This window comes from Westerdykella ornata, assembly GCF_010094085.1.
Source record: "Westerdykella ornata strain CBS 379.55 unplaced genomic scaffold EI97scaffold_30, whole genome shotgun sequence".
In the NCBI taxonomy this organism is placed as follows: domain Eukaryota; kingdom Fungi; phylum Ascomycota; class Dothideomycetes; order Pleosporales; family Sporormiaceae; genus Westerdykella; species Westerdykella ornata.
In genome coordinates this window covers 79,886-96,469 of record NW_022986880.1, presented here as the reverse complement: position 1 = coordinate 96,469, position 16,584 = coordinate 79,886, and the positions used below count along the sequence as shown (strand labels likewise).

Here is a 16,584-nt window from a genome sequence, read left to right as displayed (position 1 = left end):
TCTCTCTCTGCTGGCAGATTACGATCCAATCTTTGCTCCTCAAGCACGCTTTCTGGCCATCCGACATCCCCTCTTTCACGACCGTCTCTACCAGCATCTCTCCAGCGAACCACTCTCTCAGCAGTCAACATGCCTGTCCCAAGCTATGGCGCGATGCCTCTGAGCAAGATGTTCTGCCTCGTGCGGATCTTGCAGGTCGTTGCCATGATCATCATCATTGGCATTGCATCCAACTTTGTTTCTCTCATTGTTTCGTCCGGTATCGAGCCTCCAAAAGAAGTCGTCGGTACTCTCAGCGTGGTTAGTACACTAGCAAGCTGTGCATGGCCGTTCTTGAGCTGATTTGTTCCAGACGTGCATCGCAACCCTCTATGTCGCAGTCAGCATCGGCTTCTACTGGTCTCAAGCAAACCTCGGACTCCTCGTCATGTCCGGTGTCGACGGCCTGCTGCTCATCGCCTGGATCGTCGTCGCAGTGACAGTCGGCAAACCGCTTTCATTCCTCAACTGCTATGTCATCGGAAAGTTTTCCAAAGCCACCGATGCCTCTGCCGCCTACGCCTTCACCGTCTCGGTGGCCAACAACCTCAACACCATGGGCTCGACCTTGGGAATGGGTAGCTGGGCGGGTGCGACCAAGTCCAACTGCTTGCAGTCCAAGACCATCTGGGGACTGAGCATCGCTCTCTGGTAAGACTTGTTACTGCTTCGTCCGTGTCGGCGGTTGGCTAATGCAAACGCAGCATCCTGTTCACCACTTCGTGCGTCCTGCTCCCGACACTCTGGTACAAGAACAAGAAGGCCAATCCCGCACCCAAGACGGTCGAAGAGGCATAAATGTGGTGAAGAGGTAGAGTCTCACATGCAGGCAGGCGTGATCTCGCAGCAAGCCTGCATGCGGCGTAATGGCAGGATCCAAGCATCGTAGTCAACCGCTGTATTGAAACATGGGAATTGCAACCGACAATATGAAGAGAAAAAAGCATAGCAGTCAGGGTTCCTATGGGTTTTGGCATGCTCTTTTCCGTCCTCTCCTTTTTTTTGCTTTTGTGTTCTTCGCTGGCGCTCCCGGACATTGATTGTCTCTAATTGTAATGAACCGAAGTCGGTCACATACGCGAATAAAAAGTTTTGCAGCGTCAGTCCTTGTCCTACTGTAGTACAAGTGAGATCCTGTGAAGAGATGCAAACAGATGGATCATTGGGGCATCGTGAAGGTTTAATCCGCGACCAAAGCTCCTGGAAGCTTGGGCCGACTGCTCTCCACCTGATGTTCTCGGCGGGGCAACTTCCCGAACTTGAACTTAACCCCGATCCTCGCAGACGTCGGCGCCATGGATGAAGACAACTTCTTTCCTTCGCTCTTCTGACCACTTCTGTTCCTTGTCTGCTTGCTCGTAGCAGACCCGCTTCCAATTGTCAACTATATCGACCCAAGTGCTTGCGACTACCCGGGGAACCAGAACAGGAGAGCAAGAAACAGACGTGGGCCGCCATGTCTCTCGCTGAGCGCGTCACATCGCTCGAGGAGTACCGTCCGAGCCGTCCGGGCAGCAGAGCCGCAAGCCCGGATAGCAAACACAAGAACTTGAGCTTCAATCCCGTGGGAACGTGGACCGAGCCTGCGTTCGAGGAGCGATTGGAGCCTGTGAGCGCTTTCGAAATTCCTCGGTGGAAGCGGTTGCGTAAGTGACGTCATATCAACAGATGGGACTTTGTGGATGTTGACATTTCCCCAGTTCAGGTCTTTTTCGCTGTGGTGTACTGTCTGCTCGCTGCCGGTGTCGTTTTCGGGTATGCCGCCATCAAGCCCGTGTTAATCGAGGAAAAGGTATATCGGGAGTACTGCACGGCCGACGAGTTGGAGCAGGATGTCTGGGTGTGCTATAAGCAGGACTTGCGGTACGCCATATCCCCCTCCCCATACCTGGATTGGAAACTGATTGCACTTGCAGACTGAACCTCATGTTCACAGTCGCCGCTGTTTCCACCAATGTCGTCGCTCTTCCCGTCGGTACCATCCTCGACCGTTTCGGACCTCGAGTTAGTGGCATAACAGGCGCCGTCTTCATCGCCGTAGGCACGGTTCTCTTTGCCCTATCGCGCCAACTACCTTTCGATGGCTACCTCCCTGGATACTTCTTTCTGGCGTTGGGCGGGCCTTTCATTTTCATATCCTCCTTCCAGCTGAGCAACACATTCCCTCAGTACTCGGGCCTGATCCTGGCACTCCTGACTGGAGCCTTCGACACGTCCAGTGCCATGTTCCTCTTCTATCGGTTGGCATACCAGGCTACGAACGGCAATTTTGGTTTCAAGAAGTTCTTCTTGGGCTATCTAATGGTTCCTGTGTATATCCTTATTGTACAGGTCTTCTTCATGCCAGCCACATCCTACAAGACAGTTGGCGAGCTGGTTCACCAAGCAGAAGAGACAAACAATGAAGCTCTCATGCATGACTCGGACGACGAGATCTCCGACCCGGACACTGTGCGCCAACTCCGCGACGCCAGGCGGGTCCATCGCGATAGCATCGTGAGCGAGATCACCACCTTGCTGGGTACAAAGGATGCGACGCAGCAGACGAGGGACGAACAGAAGAAGAAGAACATATCGGGAGTGTGGGGAGCTCTGCATGGGCGCACGGCCGCAGAGCAGATTCGGACGCCCTGGTTCATCCTCATCATGCTCTTCACTGTGCTTCAGATGACACGGATCAATTACTTCGTTGCGACTATCCGCGCGCAGTACACCTATCTTCTTGGATCTTACGATAAGGCCGTGGCGATCAACCACTTCTTCGACGTAGCGTTGCCGCTTGGAGGCGTCCTCTCGGTCCCCTTCATCGGCATCCTACTCGACAACACAAGCACGACATTCAGCATGAGCCTCCTCGTGGTGGTTGCAACCACCATAGGCGTTCTGGGCATCATTCCGCAAACCTGGGCCGCCTACGCAAACATCTGCCTCTTCGTCATCTACCGCCCGCTCTACTACACCGCCGTCTCGTAAGTCTTGAGCCCCACCACCATCCTCTCAATATACATATATTTTCTTACGCAGCGCTAACTTTGCCTTCCCCCAGTGACTATGCCGCCAAAGTCTTCGGCTTCGCTACCTTCGGCAAAGTCTACGGCCTTATCATCTGCCTGGCGGGGCTCCTCAATTTCTCCCAAACCGGCCTCGACGCCCTGACGCACAAGGCCTTCAACAACAACCCCGTCCCCGTGAACGTCATTCTCCTGGGCTTGGGGCTGCTCGTTGGGAGTGCCCTGGTAGGCTTCGTGTATAAGCGGAGTCATGCGATTCTGAGGGAAAATGTGGAAGAGGAGGCCGAGGGCGCGAGCGAGGTCCTCATGCCGGGCGCGGGACTGAAGGGGCATGGTGTGCAGGCGAATGATTACGGGGCGATTGGGGGGTCTGGGTCGGTAAGTCAAGAAGAGAGGGGAAGATCAAGGGTATGATTTCTTCGGAGGATGGTTTGATTTATTCCATTTATTTCGTTGGCTTCATGCTTCGCGGTTTGCGATGGTGTTTTTGTTCGTTTGGTCTATTTTCTTTTCTTTTCGTTTCTTTTTCCCCTTTCTCCCCTTTGGCTTTTGGCGCTCCGCATACACAAGATTTGGTCCTCTGACTCCCTAAGCATGGTGCGGCGTTAAGGGACATGGGGTTCTCGGTTCTGCACTTTTTGCATCTATGATGATTTACGTTCAAACATTCGGGGAGTGAGTCTGGTTCGTTTTTCCTTTTGGCTAGTTCTTCCTTGGCTCAAGATTGTTCATGATACTCCTGCATACCGCACGATGACATCGACGAAGCTATAGACGTTGATGGGGGAGTTGAGAAATCAACGAATGACTTGTCAAATTTCAAGAAGCAAGATTGAAAATTACAGCAACGATGGAAAGGGAAATGGGATGGAATCGTGGTTTTATATATGGGTAAAGACTATACAACGGTACAATTCGCTTCGTCTCATTTCATATTGCTTTACGTCACTCTACTTCACATCTGTTGAGCTCCGACTCAGGGTCAGGGCAAGGATCTTAACGTCCTTCCCCTATCTACGTCGTCACATGCAGAAGAATGTGTTACTTTCGAATCATTGCTCAGTTCAGATTGATGAAAGGCTAATGCTATGCCATGCGCGACAGTACTCCCCACGTTTATTCAAGCAGCCTACGAATACATAATCCACCCTTCACTCCCAGGCAACCCGTTCCCAGCCTCCCCCTATCGATAACCAACCGAAACGCCATCTCCTCTCCACCCCACTAATTCACCCCAACCCCCTCCCCCAACACATCCTTATACACACTACACAACACCCCGTCCCTCCAGACACCCCTCAGATTCAACAACTTATCTATATCCTCCAAAGGATCTCCCTCGACGAGTACTAAATCTGCCCTCAGGCCCGGAGCCAGGCGTCCGCGGTCGTCCCACCGGAAGCGTCGTGCCGGGACGATGGTTGCGGATTCGATCGCCTCGCGAGGTGTAAAACCGCACTTGTCGACGTAGAGGGTGAGTTCGTGGTGGAGAGAGATGCCGTAGGCGATGCCCGGGAGAGGTCCGGCGGCGTCGGAGCCACTAGAGATTTGTTAGCAGAGCGGGAGAAAGAAATAACGAGAGAAACTTGACGAAATCGAAAAGAAAAGAAAAGAAAAAAAAGGAAAAACGTACGCAATCACGTCCACGCCGGCTTGCTTAAATCTCCTCACGCTCTCATACGCATACTCGACCTTCGAATGGCCCCGGCCCATCTCGAAACAGCTACACATCTTCTCGCTCTGGCCCTCGCCCAGCAATCCTTTCACCCGCTCGTCGTGCGCGAACTTCTCCTGCAACTCCCTCCCCTCAGCCGTCAAGCTGCCAATCGTCGCCAGCGTGGGATTGCACCACGCGTTGTTCTTCTTGTACGCAGCGACCAGCTCGTCCGTAGGGGGTCGATCGCAAATGGTGTGCGTGAGACCATCCACGCCCGCCTCGAGCACCTGGAGCGTATCCTTGACGCACATCGAGTGCGCAACGACCAGGAACCCCCTCTGCTTGGATTCGTCGACAATGATCCTCAATAACTCACTACTCGGCTGATCCAGTTGCAAGCCGATGGGCGTCCCGCTCTCATTCATCACCTTCACATAGTCATTCCCGGTCTCCCTCGCATTCCACTCGAGGTACTTTTGCACGCCCTCGCGATCCCGCAACTTGGGCCACGCCGCGATCTCGGCCGCCGTCTCGGGCGACTTGTCGACGGCCGTGATGACGGGAATGGGCCAGCCGTTCTCAATCGTCGCCGCCTGCCCGGACGTCTTGTAGTGGCTCGTGTCCGGGTCCTCGGCGTACAGCTTGCGGATCGTGGCCACGTGGGGCGCTTCGTTGTGCATGTCGCAGACGGTCGTGACGCCGAAGCGCAGGGATTGCTTGAGCGAGAGCGGGTTGCCCTTGTCGGCGTGGATGTGCCCATCTATGAGGCCTGGGATGACGGTGTGGTTGGGCTTGGAGTAGATTTTTGTGCTGGGAGGGGCGGCATTGGAGGAGGATAGGCCGGAGACGGGGCCTAGGGAGGTGATGACGCCCGAGTCGATGCGGATGTAGCCCGGGGAAATGACTTCAGTGCCCGTGAAGATGCGGACGTCGCGGATGATGAAGCTTTCGGCCATGGTGGGCGAATGGTGCGGTGGTGAGGCTCAGGAAAGCAGCGAGGGTGCCGTTGGAGAAGATTCAATTGATTGTTATGTCATATATGTGTGTTGCAAGATCTCTGATTTCCAAGCAGGCGGGGCGGGGCAATGAATCCTCAAACATCGTGTAGGTTTGGACTGGTTCCATTGGGAAGGTGGTGCTATGGGGCAACGGCGCGGCTTACTGTGTACAAGAATTGCGAGCTAGGGATTTGTCATCACGACCTGCGGTGAAGGTGCCAACGCTTTCAGTCCTCTACAATCGCTCTCCTAAATTCCTATAATGGTTAGCAGTGTCGCTTCACTCTCAAGCTCGCAAAATCATGGCATGATGACGGTGCCTAGGTCTCGCAAGCCTAACCCCATTTCTACAAAGTGAAACCATAATAAAGAGAGCGTACAATTCACATCAATTTCCAGAATCCTCCACAACCTATCGACACGTTACCAGCATTTCGCCTAGGTAGGTTCGACGATACTGTAGATGTGTAAGTGGGCAATCAGGAAAATTGGACAATCAGGCTGCGGGTTGGGGAGCCGAGACGGACAGGAGAATTTACTGTCGCTTCAACTCTCCAATCATTACCCCTCTGCTACTGTCACTGGGGGAATCAGAAATGTGTACTCGCTGTTAACGTTGCATTATCAAAATCTTTAAAGTGTATAGGTCTGCAATGCGTTTTAGCTATGCAGTGTTGCTCTAAGCTGGAATTTACGCTTAGGTTTCCTGCTGAGACGAAGCCCCTCACCCCGCTGCTTGACTAAGTAGATTATCCCCGCATAAGCACTACTGTCGAATCAGCTCAGTCGATTCCAAAAAGTCTTATGAAGACCCAAATTCAAGTCAACAGACAAGATGGATGTAGGTCACGCGATACCCATGGTAAACCGAACGAAATGAAATCTTCATGCCATTTCATGCTAGAACCTGCATTATTGTAATTCGCACAAGCTACAAGAGAGCCAAAACAAGAAGCACACGGAAAAAGACACATAGGTCTAGGGCTAAACCTACCCTGGGGTTGTGACCTCCAGCTTCATCGTCCCTTCATTCAGGGCAACACCACCTTCAGTACCCTAACCTCTGAGGATCGTGCAAAAATGTGACCGGACACACACACGTCTGCCTATTCCACGGGTTACAAAATTCCACCGTTCCAGTGCCGCAGCCCAGGGTACATGCTGGGTCGGTATCACACATGACTACGTCGTCTTCAGCATCGCGAACAACGCTAGGCGTCTTACAGCCTACGCATACAAATTCAAGGCCCCGTTTTGCCACCTTGTTGATGGGATTGTTTCCATCTTCTGCGTGCTTCAAATGCCAGGACGTTAGTCTGACCAAAGTGGGGGGGAAATAGGGCTGGAAATTCCCGGGATGATTGAAGAAAGTTCCCCCATCTTTGAATATGGAGACCCACTCGCGCGACTGAGGATCCTGAATCTTCACATCTCGGTAGATGGGCTGCGACTCAGGCCATTCGTCGACGGCTAGGCTTTGTTTCGGAAGCCAAACGCTGGGCCTACCATAAGCGCTAGGCTGTGGCTTCTTTTCCGCGACGAGCTTGCCGGCCAGCTGGGGGAACTGCTCTTGGAGCGCACGCTCCAGTTCCTCGACCCCCATTGCAGACATTTCCTGTGACAACTTTTCAGTCATGCCGCGAAAGGGATTTCGCATCATTCGTCGACATCTCTCACAGTACCCGTCCTCGGTAGTATTCCCAAGATTGAATACCAGGTGAGCGCCGCAGTTGTACGTCTCACACAGTACCAGGACCTCTCCCCATGGGTCGACAGGCGGGCTCGGAATTCTGATTTGGTTTCTCGCTTTGGAGCGCGTCACCATGTGATGACCTCCTTGGGGCTGATAAGCCTGAAGTTGACAGGCTTGGGGCTGGAGGGCCTGAGGTTGATAGCCCGGAGGCTGAGCCTTTTCACCTACCGCGCGAAATCTCGCTGGCATCCGCGCCATGAACTCCTGGGTATTGCATTTATCTTTGCCGTGGCGACGTAAAGCGACCATGTCAAAATTCTCACAGAATATACACCACTCAAATTCCTGAGCACTTGGAGGGCCGGTGCGTGCCAGGGTGCCGTCAGCCATCGAGACATCGCCCAAGGCGTCGCCGGCAGGCGTGATAGGGTCTATGCGTTCCACTTCGACTTCGACGATGAGATCAATCTTGCCTTCCCAATCCTTGCTCTTCTGATAGGCTTGCGTAGTCTCGCAGGCCTTTGTTATGTGGTCATCGGCCGTGCAGTGATAACACCACTTGTGTCGCCTATAAGGCTCGAATATTATCTTCCACATCTCGTTTCTGAACGCTTTTACACGGGTGCAATCGTCAAATGTATGCCTGCCGTCTCCGTCACTCTTGCACCACTAACAAATCTTACCCACGGGCTGACCCAGCTGGCGGGCCCTTTCCTCAGGATCGGTCTTAAATTGACAGTAGTCCTCAGTATGGTAGGTATTTCCGCAAGTGCAACGGTCTTCCTCGGGCACTTTTATGGCTTTGCACTGGTTGGTGTGATGGCCTCTGCGCTCGCATTGGCTACAGAGTGGGGATCCAAGACTACTGTTGTTCTGATTCCTGTTCTTGTTCTGATTACTTTTGTCGTTCTGTTTGTTCAGAAAAAAGCAGTGAGCGGTATCATGGGTTGGGTTCGTCCCGCACTGGTCGCAGTACCGTGAGGCCCGATCGCCCCAGGGTTTATCTGGACGATTATTGCGGTCATTGTTGTTTCCACGATTCAGGTTGTTTTTGTCGCCGTTGAAGGGCAAGTGCTTGCGCTTGTTTCGGTGTCCATTACCGCGATTGTTGTGGTTGCCGCCACCCCTTCGACGCATGGTGTGGTTCAGTAGAGTAAGAAGAAACCTGGTGCTGTTAAGAAGCTCGTAGATGGTGAGATATAGGTGAGTGACGCACGCGAAGCAGAATGCAGCGCAAGATAACAAATGATGAACGCTGAGGTGGCTGGGCAACAGGAAAGGTGTGTGGGAATTGAGATAGCCTGAAGTGATGAGGACGTTTCCTTACTATAAAGAACCCCAATGGGATTCATGTATAATCCTTTGTCCCCTTTGTGAAGCGGTGTTGCGGCTATCCAAGGAACAATGGACAAAGAAGAGCAGAGTACCATGCAGGGGAGGACAGCATCCAAAGCCGGCGAGCGTACGTGTGGTCGTCTTTGTGCAAAATATTGGGGAACTCTCCATTGTTAACAACCAGCTCTATTGTCTCTGTCAATACAATGTCGACAGTCATTATTATCAGCGGTAGTTACCGATTAAGCGGTGCCTTCGTGCCCGTCGGTTCCCCTTTTATTTGTCAAAGCGCGGGAGATACGTACTTCGATGGTAATCGTAGTCCGGATGGCTCCGCACAAGGGTAACGAAAGGTTCCCATCATCAGGCAAACCTATTGTGATCATGGTCAAGCTGTCATACCACCGTCTTAGCCCATATTGCGATTATCCGGGACGAAATGTGCTGCAATTTTGAGGTGCTGACGGCCGCAGCCTAGGCCACTCCATGAATGCTATTCCAAGGTAGACAGGGTTGGGCAACCAGATTTGGCTCAGACCTCACTGCGGTCACGCGAGACCGGACAGAACGCATGCACGTCCATTTTCGGATGCGTAGAATAATAGCCACCAGTATTGGGGAGGGCGTGCTTTTGCAGCTATCGTGTTGCCCTTCACGCGCGCAACATTGGCAGAAGGGATGCGAGTGAGATACAAGCCGGTGGTGGCGTTGGGGTCGGGTCGACCGGGATGGCGAGTCGAGGAGATGTGGATATATCTTTAGAGAAGAATTGATGTTCTTCCCGCGAGTGATGGCTGCCCTGGGCATCCTGCACAAGAGGGTCTCATCCTTCAGAACGATGTGCAGCTGGTTGTGGGCGGTGACACCTTTTATCTGAGCCAGAAACGTCCTCCCTCCTATTTGGCCAGTGTTACCAAACGAAGCTTAGGCGTGATAAACAGAGAACGAGGGCGGGGCGTCGCGATAGCTGGATCACATCTTTGCAGCTCGTCAGTGTCTTTCGAAGGCGCACGGTCTCTGAAGTCGGAGATCAGCATCTGACAAGGGGAGAATCGTGACCAGTCTGAAGATTCACTGTTCATGTCGGCAGCCAAGCACCATTCCGTCCCCAACTCAGGTCGCTGGGGTGGAGTTTGAGTGTTGGAGAATCCGTTGGGAGACGCGACCTTCAGATGAGTTCGTGCACGGATCCGTCTTTCCGGCCCGACTGGCTCCACCGACGGCCCGCCAATTGGCCCCACTCACGAGAGCTTAAACCATCCTCCTTTCATCCCATCTTTCATGAAAATATTCGTTGCAAAGAACCGCCGATTATCCTTTTTCAACTACCTGGAAATTCACTTCCCAAAATCTATACTAATTATCTTCTATAAGCATGTCCTAAGTATGGATGAGATCATCCAGCGTCTCGCCAACCGTGCCGCAAACCCGCAGTGCAGCGCATTCATCGAGGCGGCTAACCACTGGTGTGGAGAGCGTTGCCAAGGAGTTGATCGATCGGGAGGATGACTTGCGTCGATTGGTATTTGTGTGTATGTAAAAGCTTCTGTTTTGAGAAGGGAAGCTGTCGTGTGGTAGCCAGGATGCTTGTCGTGGATGGTTTGCAAGTGAAAGTACATAGGACTTGCAAATCGTGAAGGAAGTGGACACATGCTAGGTAATCGTGAGTCTGGAGGACCTCTTTCGTTGGCCAAGAGCATTGCGCTCAGACAACTGTGGGCACTTCTCGTAAACCAGCTTGGTGCTTCGGCTTCCCCGCAAACCACCGTAGTTCACTCCGGCATTCCCAAGCTGTGCAACCCACCCTCATGTCCGTACGCGCCCGGCTCTTTTGCTAATATGGCAAAGGATAGCGTTCATCTCGCCTCGACCGTGTACGAGGTATTGCTGGGCGACTCGCTCTCTTCTCCCATCTCCGTTTGTTAAAGTCTACGCACTACGGAGGGATATCATGTTTTGTAACCAGTGTTTCTCGTACAGGTCGAACATCGACCATACCACTCTTCCTTAACGTTAGAGGTTCCATCCCATCCAGTTTCCGCAGGCACTTGATTCACCTACGGTCTCCGACCTCCCCTGCAACCACCCCTAAGGCCCAACTCGGTCCCTCCCGTCCCAATATCGCGCATCCTAGTCGCCCATCCCAGCGTGCACCGCCAAGCAAAATACCCGCCGAACCACGAAGTCCACTGAGCCCGCGAACCCGACTTGGGGTTACACGGAGCAGACAGGCTTGTAAATTCCCTCGTGATGGGACAAATGGCAAGGAAGGTTATTAGGCAAGGTAGGCGGCGACGGCCCGCTGCCGTTGAGGTAAGAGCCAATCATCATCGCGTGAAGCTTATTCCTCGGCCATCTCAAAGCTTCATGATCAATCGTAATGATGGCAATGTCAGGTTGTCTGGTTCGCTGGGTATGGAATGGAAGATTGGGAGTCCTTTGAAAAAATGCCTGGGCGGCTATCCAGTGCCATGCTCCCAACTCTTCAAAATGTCCTTCTTTCTCCGGACGAGGTCGCGTGCTCGCGGGAAACGGCGATGTCCGTGTCCTGGTTGCGCTGGAGGTTGCGCAATCACGTTTTCTCCGCTGTGTCAGGAGAGTGGGAGTGCTTTTGAGTAACGGTGTGCTTCTCCACGGTCTGGAGTTGGTTGAAGCATTCTCCAGTGGGCATTGTGCCCATGCACAGCGGCTACGACTTCGGCTTTGACCTCGCGCACCTGCAAAGCGGAACAGGAAATATTGGAACAGGATGCCTGCGAACGCTTCGCGGCAGAATTAATAATACCTAGCCAAGCTATTTTCGATTCGAAAGACTGGCCACCTGGCCCCAACCAATACCCGGAGAGCAGAAGAGAAAACGCCTTTGAACGCCAGGTCGCCCAGAATGCATCCCAAAGCTAGAGACTCTTGAAGTATGAGAAAGAGCCTCCGTACAAGCGAGAGAAGGAAGAAAAATATCAATCATACCAAGACCAGGCACATCAGCACAAGCACCGCTACACTGCATCGCACTCCTCCGCCGCGTGCCATGCCCATTTGCCGAATGCTGTAGATCATGGGGCTCAGGTAGCCGCCTGCCAATATATGCACAACGTCTGTCGGTCAATCCATCTTTCATACGGGGTATCTTAGGTGAGGAAGGTTCGTATCCATGTAGATGAGCATCGTCATATCTCCGAGAAGCGTCGCCAGTTCAGCGCTTAGCTCATTTCGGTCCGAAGACCCAGTATTGCGCTGTATACGGCACCTCGAAGGAGGATTTTTGGCCGTCGCACGTCTTGGGTTTGTTGCCTCCTGCAGTCTCAAGGCGGTAGACGGCATTGACCCCGCCCTGGCTGTTGCCATTGTCGATGAGGTGGAGCCACTTGATGGCGCCCTCGTTCTTGGTGCCGGGGCACGCCGACTTGGGAGCATCGGCGTCTGCGTTTTTCTTGACAAAAGCAAGAGGGAAGGGGTTTGCCGGAACCTTGTTCAAGGCGAATGTAGGAACTGATCCGGTGAAGTAGTGGTCGCCGAGCACGCGCTGGTAGCCCTGGACCATGAGATATCCGTCGAGCAACTTGGGGAAGTTGTGGAACTGGAGGGCAAGGCCGGAGATGGTGCCAATCTTTGCTTTCGCAAATGGATCAGAGTTGAGACGGGTGCCGATGTCGTATAGCTTTGCTGCAACACAGGTCAATTGAATGTCAACAGTGCGAGAGGGAGTTGTTACTGACCAAGTGCGCCTGTGGTGCCAGGCTCCGCAGTAGGAACGCCCGTCGTGCAAGTGTAGTTCTGTGTACCAATTCCGAGGCCAACGAACTTGAGCTGGAGGCCATCCGGTGCAGGGAGTGTGCTCTTGGGCATCATGCTCTTTAGTCTCTCCAGGTTGGGCGTCGTGTACCGTGGTTTAAGGTTCACACCCGCTGTGGGCGCAGCCGTGGTGGGAGGCGCCATAGCGGACAGAGCCAGCATGACCGAAGAAAATGTCGACAGGAGGCGCATCTTGAGCACAGAGCTGAGGTTGTAGATCAGTGGCCCGGCGGTTTGGTGCTGTGTCGATCAACGGTCCAAGGTATATATCATGGACTGATACAGAATAATGCGGGGAGGTGGCGAGTGCAGTTGCAGATTATTTTGGGACGTATATATAAATATGAATGAACTGTCAGCGGGCGCGGGCAGGGTCAGCGTGCTGAGTGTGTATGCGCGTAGTAATAAGAAGGACTCCTCCAACAGAAATTAGAACAAGCGGTGGCGTCTGTGGAGGGAAGGAGTAAAGAGGAGGGATAGAACCGCTTGGTGCTTCCCCAGCGCCAGTTACTCGTCCCGTGGAGCAAGTTGAGGCTGATGAGTGTTGTTCTTTTGCCTCGTGCGGAAACCTACGAACTTATAGGTGAAGTCCCAACCACGGCCCCAGCCGCAGAGGAACAACCCTGCCTTCTGCCGTTGAACCCACGGAGTGGTCATGGTGGTCCACGCGCGCTGCATGCATGCATTGACCCTCAAAACGCGACCTCACCGTCGACCTCCTGCCGGCCAATTTTGGTGAGACCTTTTGGTCCCTGCCATGGATTTAGTCGGATGTGCAGGGGCCCATCGCCTAGCGGAGGCGCAATCCCCAAGTTAGCGCCCCTAATACGCTGATACGCCAGATCTCGGGATCCAAAAGCAGAGGGCTGGAAGGCGGCACCGCGGGCGACTGTCAAACGTCTTTTGTCTTTGCCCCACTGAGCCGCAAGCCAACAGCAGGAGGACATTATTTTGGTCATCGTGCAACCGCTTGACGAAAAAGAGGTGAAGTACTCATGCTATGCGCGAGGGAGACCTCCATCGGTCTTTGCTATCAGGTCGTGTGTACTGCCTCATCTGCATGTCAGCTCTCAGGGCTCTGTGAAAGGGTTTCACCAGAAACCTTCGAAACGGGTACCGACTTCCCCAAACATATGAGGAGGTGACTCTCCGTAGAACCTGCAGAAGGAAAGGTTCGAGGCAAGTCCCCAGTGCCCGATTCACCCGCGGCCTGTGGGGAGGTTGGTACACCGTGCACTGCATGTGGTAGTCTTTGAATGCCGGCAAATATGCCCAAATATGGCAGGAAAATGCCAGCAAATGGTCTGATGATGACTTGGCCTGGGACTATTGAAAGCCGCAAATGCCTCGCTTCCAGCCTCAATCCTTGGTAACTAGGCTGCGGTCAGCCCATTTAGCGGATATTGGATTGCCAAATCAGACCTGGCGTGTCCAGCCAACATATTGGATTCGCTCGCGCAGTGGCCTCTTTGGCTGCATGGCCGCGAAAACGGAGGCCCTCTGCGTACTCGTGTGCGGTCTGCTTCCTGGAATCCGGTCGGATAGATTGGATGGACCTCTTGACTTGCAGCGTTCGATATTGCTTTTGCGGAGAACGCAAGATCCGAATGCAATGTCAACGTAACCCCCAGCAGGCCGTACCGTGAAGGTTGAAGGCGTAATCGAACAGGCATGTTTCTCCGCTCTGGAACGAAGTCCACATGTCTTCTCTTTCAGATGTTGGTATCAAACGCTATTGGACTGGGTGGACCTCGAATCAGTAACCAACATTTTCCCCTCTCGTTTAGCGGAGTCGCACGGCATCTGCCATCACGGACAAAGGCAATGGCTCGTGTTTCTCATCGTTGAACGTTTCGTTTTGATGTCGTTGATGTCGACAGAGACTTCGAGCCAAAACTTTACGCTGTTTCGAAACGTGTTCGAGATCCGCGGTCAAGCTTTGCGTCAAAGCTCTGACAGTTTGGCTTCAAGCGAGTGGTTTCAGGACGCCCCTGCGCAAACCTGATACAGGCACCAGTTCCTCAACGCGGATGCAGAAATGGTTTTTCCGAAAGAATGAAGAGTAAATCCGATGTGCCGGTCGAATCTGCATCGTGATGGAAAGTTAGGAGAGCAGAAGTGTCTGGCTAAGTGCTGACTGCATGTCTCCAAGTCGGCGTTCCTGCGTGTGCTTTGTGCCTTTCGAAACCCTGACACCCACCGCGACGAGCAGCTGGTAGGCTCAACCACATGCGACGTAACGTGTTGGCGGCGATTCTCTTGATTGCTATCATACCGCGCCGGAGTAGTCGGTAACGAAGCAGTCAGGCCAACACCCTATGCTGTCAGAAGATATCGGTGAGTTGGAGAAAAGCAAGCGTCGAATGTTTCCCGAGGGAGGTCCGTGCTGAGGGTGAACGACTTGCAGAGACATCACTCCATGCCATTGCTGTCTTTGACAAGGCTAGGGCATAGTTTTCCTGCGCGGAGACGACGGTTAGCAATATTGTTACCGCTTTACGCTAGTCCACCACTCTACCGAAGCCAAAGCCAACCACTCCATTACTCACCCATACCCTCTCACCCACCTGCACGGTATCAACACCAACAGTTTCCTCCATGCACATGCCCTGAATCAATGCCCACCTCCTCGTAGTACCCCTTTGCCCACCAGCGCCCACCTTGGAGCTCCTGACGCTGTGTCCCCAACGCCCAGCAAAAGGTTTCCTAAGTTCCCCTTCGTCCCAGCCTTCCCCATCTCCTTCCTTCAAAGTGGTTGCCGTGAATGCTCCAGCGGGTACACCCACAGGAGGTGTTACCCATCGGCCACCACGAAAGAAGTAGAGTGACGTGACAGTGCCTTCAGTGAGTTCGTTGCACTCGTTGTACAGAATCACTTCGACGAATCTCGGATTTTGCGGATTCGTGGGCAGTGCACGGGCGCGGGAGGTATTGTATAAATCTCTCACGGTAGTTTTGAGCAATGTAAAAGGAGAGGAGGGTGTGGCATCCTTGTCCAAGCGAAGAAGCCATTCCGCGGGTGATGCTTGAGACGGCAATGAGTCCGTGGGACCCAGCTCCAGGGCGCCTCCTGTTAGTGCAGATGGCTCAAAAGCTTTTGTTTCTGCATGTCGTTGCGCTGGATGGGGTGTAAGCTCCCTTTTCCCCGGCGGATCGAGTGAGGCTGGATATAGGTTTTGCAAAGACGTTGCAGCAACTGGTGCCAAATCTACGATCATCTTCCCACTTTTCTCAAACAGTACCCTAACTTTCAAGGGTACATCCTTCCCAGTCTCCTCAACATGTCTCTCCACTTCCTTCAGAATGGCCTTGTGCAAGGCTTCTCCATCCTGCAGTACATCCACCACAGCAGGAAACTCAAAGTGCTGGGCTGCTTCTAGAAGGCGATCCCGATGATAGACGAGCATGTAGAAAGGAGAAGGCGAAACAAAGTTCAGTGCCGGACGGGAGTTTTCGATTGACCCAAGAAGGAGAGGATCATATCGAAGAGCCGTGCAGATCAGAAACGATTCTTCCGACGTGCTCTGTGAAGATGACGCCATGCTGGAAAGACTGGAGGATGTCGTGAATATTGTGATACTGAGGCTCAATCGTCAGCAGAGATAGGAGGGGAGAAAGGAAAGAATATTGGTGAAGAACGAAGGCCGGTGAGCAGAAACTGAATTGGGTTTCCGCCTCACTGGAGCTCAGCTATTGCAATGCTGGCTCATGACGGGTAGCCCTTGAGGACTGACTGCCACGTGGCAAGCATATTCCTTGAGAGATGATCTGCCGTCCTTTTCATACTACTGGGCTCCATCAAAAATTTCCCCTAACCGACAGAGCGTTCGGGTGCGTCCCAGTTTGACAGATTCGCAAGACAGGACAGGAATCCCGCACGTTAAGCACGTTCTGCATTGTAAAAGGGCCTTCAAGTGCGGAAGCAGGAAGTATACGACGAATGCGTAAAAAAGTATGAGATAGAGTACTCACTCTATGTACGATAGTGAATACAACGAACAACGGAGTTAAAGAAATGGTAGGGCTTCGCGTCTTGGGATGACGTCCACGAAGCTTTGA

At 53.0% G+C, this 16,584-nt stretch overlaps 7 protein-coding genes across 7 annotated transcripts; 2 read left to right on the top strand and 5 right to left on the bottom strand.

Moving 5' to 3' along the window:
- Positions 1-129: 129 nt before the first annotated feature.
- On the top strand, positions 130-837 carry EI97DRAFT_384206 (uncharacterized protein; the record flags this gene model as incomplete). The annotated part of the gene is made up of 3 exons (XM_033795958.1): positions 130-300; positions 353-690; positions 744-837. 3 exons carry the CDS (start codon positions 130-132, stop codon positions 835-837), a joined length of 603 nt encoding a protein of 200 aa, XP_033650639.1.
- A 658-nt stretch (positions 838-1,495) lies between these two features.
- Positions 1,496-3,464, top strand: EI97DRAFT_384317 (MFS general substrate transporter; the record flags this gene model as incomplete). Its single annotated transcript, XM_033795968.1, has 4 exons — positions 1,496-1,685; positions 1,740-1,902; positions 1,956-3,008; positions 3,086-3,464. 4 exons carry the CDS (start codon positions 1,496-1,498, stop codon positions 3,462-3,464), a joined length of 1,785 nt encoding a protein of 594 aa, XP_033650638.1.
- An 810-nt stretch (positions 3,465-4,274) lies between these two features.
- On the bottom strand, positions 4,275-5,387 carry EI97DRAFT_384227 (aryldialkylphosphatase; the record flags this gene model as incomplete). The annotated part of the gene is made up of 2 exons (XM_033795960.1): positions 4,275-4,590; positions 4,684-5,387. The coding sequence occupies 2 exons, from the start codon at positions 5,385-5,387 to the stop codon at positions 4,275-4,277; spliced, it is 1,020 nt and encodes a 339-aa protein (XP_033650637.1).
- A 1,366-nt stretch (positions 5,388-6,753) lies between these two features.
- Positions 6,754-8,535, bottom strand: EI97DRAFT_445197 (uncharacterized protein; the record flags this gene model as incomplete). Its single annotated transcript, XM_033799951.1, has 2 exons — positions 6,754-8,009; positions 8,082-8,535. 2 exons carry the CDS (start codon positions 8,533-8,535, stop codon positions 6,754-6,756), a joined length of 1,710 nt encoding a protein of 569 aa, XP_033650636.1.
- Positions 8,536-11,938: 3,403 nt separating this feature from the next.
- Positions 11,939-12,669, bottom strand: EI97DRAFT_384306 (uncharacterized protein; the record flags this gene model as incomplete). Its single annotated transcript, XM_033795966.1, has 2 exons — positions 11,939-12,396; positions 12,450-12,669. The coding sequence occupies 2 exons, from the start codon at positions 12,667-12,669 to the stop codon at positions 11,939-11,941; spliced, it is 678 nt and encodes a 225-aa protein (XP_033650635.1).
- Positions 12,670-13,438: 769 nt separating this feature from the next.
- EI97DRAFT_189786 (uncharacterized protein) lies at positions 13,439-14,612 on the bottom strand. Its single transcript, XM_033793583.1, has 3 exons — positions 13,948-14,612; positions 13,647-13,898; positions 13,439-13,576 (listed from the first exon to the last, which is right to left on the bottom strand). Exons 1-3 carry the CDS (start codon positions 14,196-14,198, stop codon positions 13,519-13,521), a joined length of 561 nt encoding a protein of 186 aa, XP_033650634.1. The 5' UTR covers positions 14,199-14,612; the 3' UTR covers positions 13,439-13,518.
- On the bottom strand, positions 14,588-16,521 carry EI97DRAFT_189686 (uncharacterized protein). Its single transcript, XM_033793582.1, has 2 exons — positions 16,498-16,521; positions 14,588-16,110 (listed from the first exon to the last, which is right to left on the bottom strand). Exon 2 carries the CDS (start codon positions 16,065-16,067, stop codon positions 15,027-15,029), a length of 1,041 nt encoding a protein of 346 aa, XP_033650633.1. The 5' UTR covers positions 16,068-16,110; positions 16,498-16,521; the 3' UTR covers positions 14,588-15,026.
- Positions 16,522-16,584: the final 63 nt, after the last annotated feature.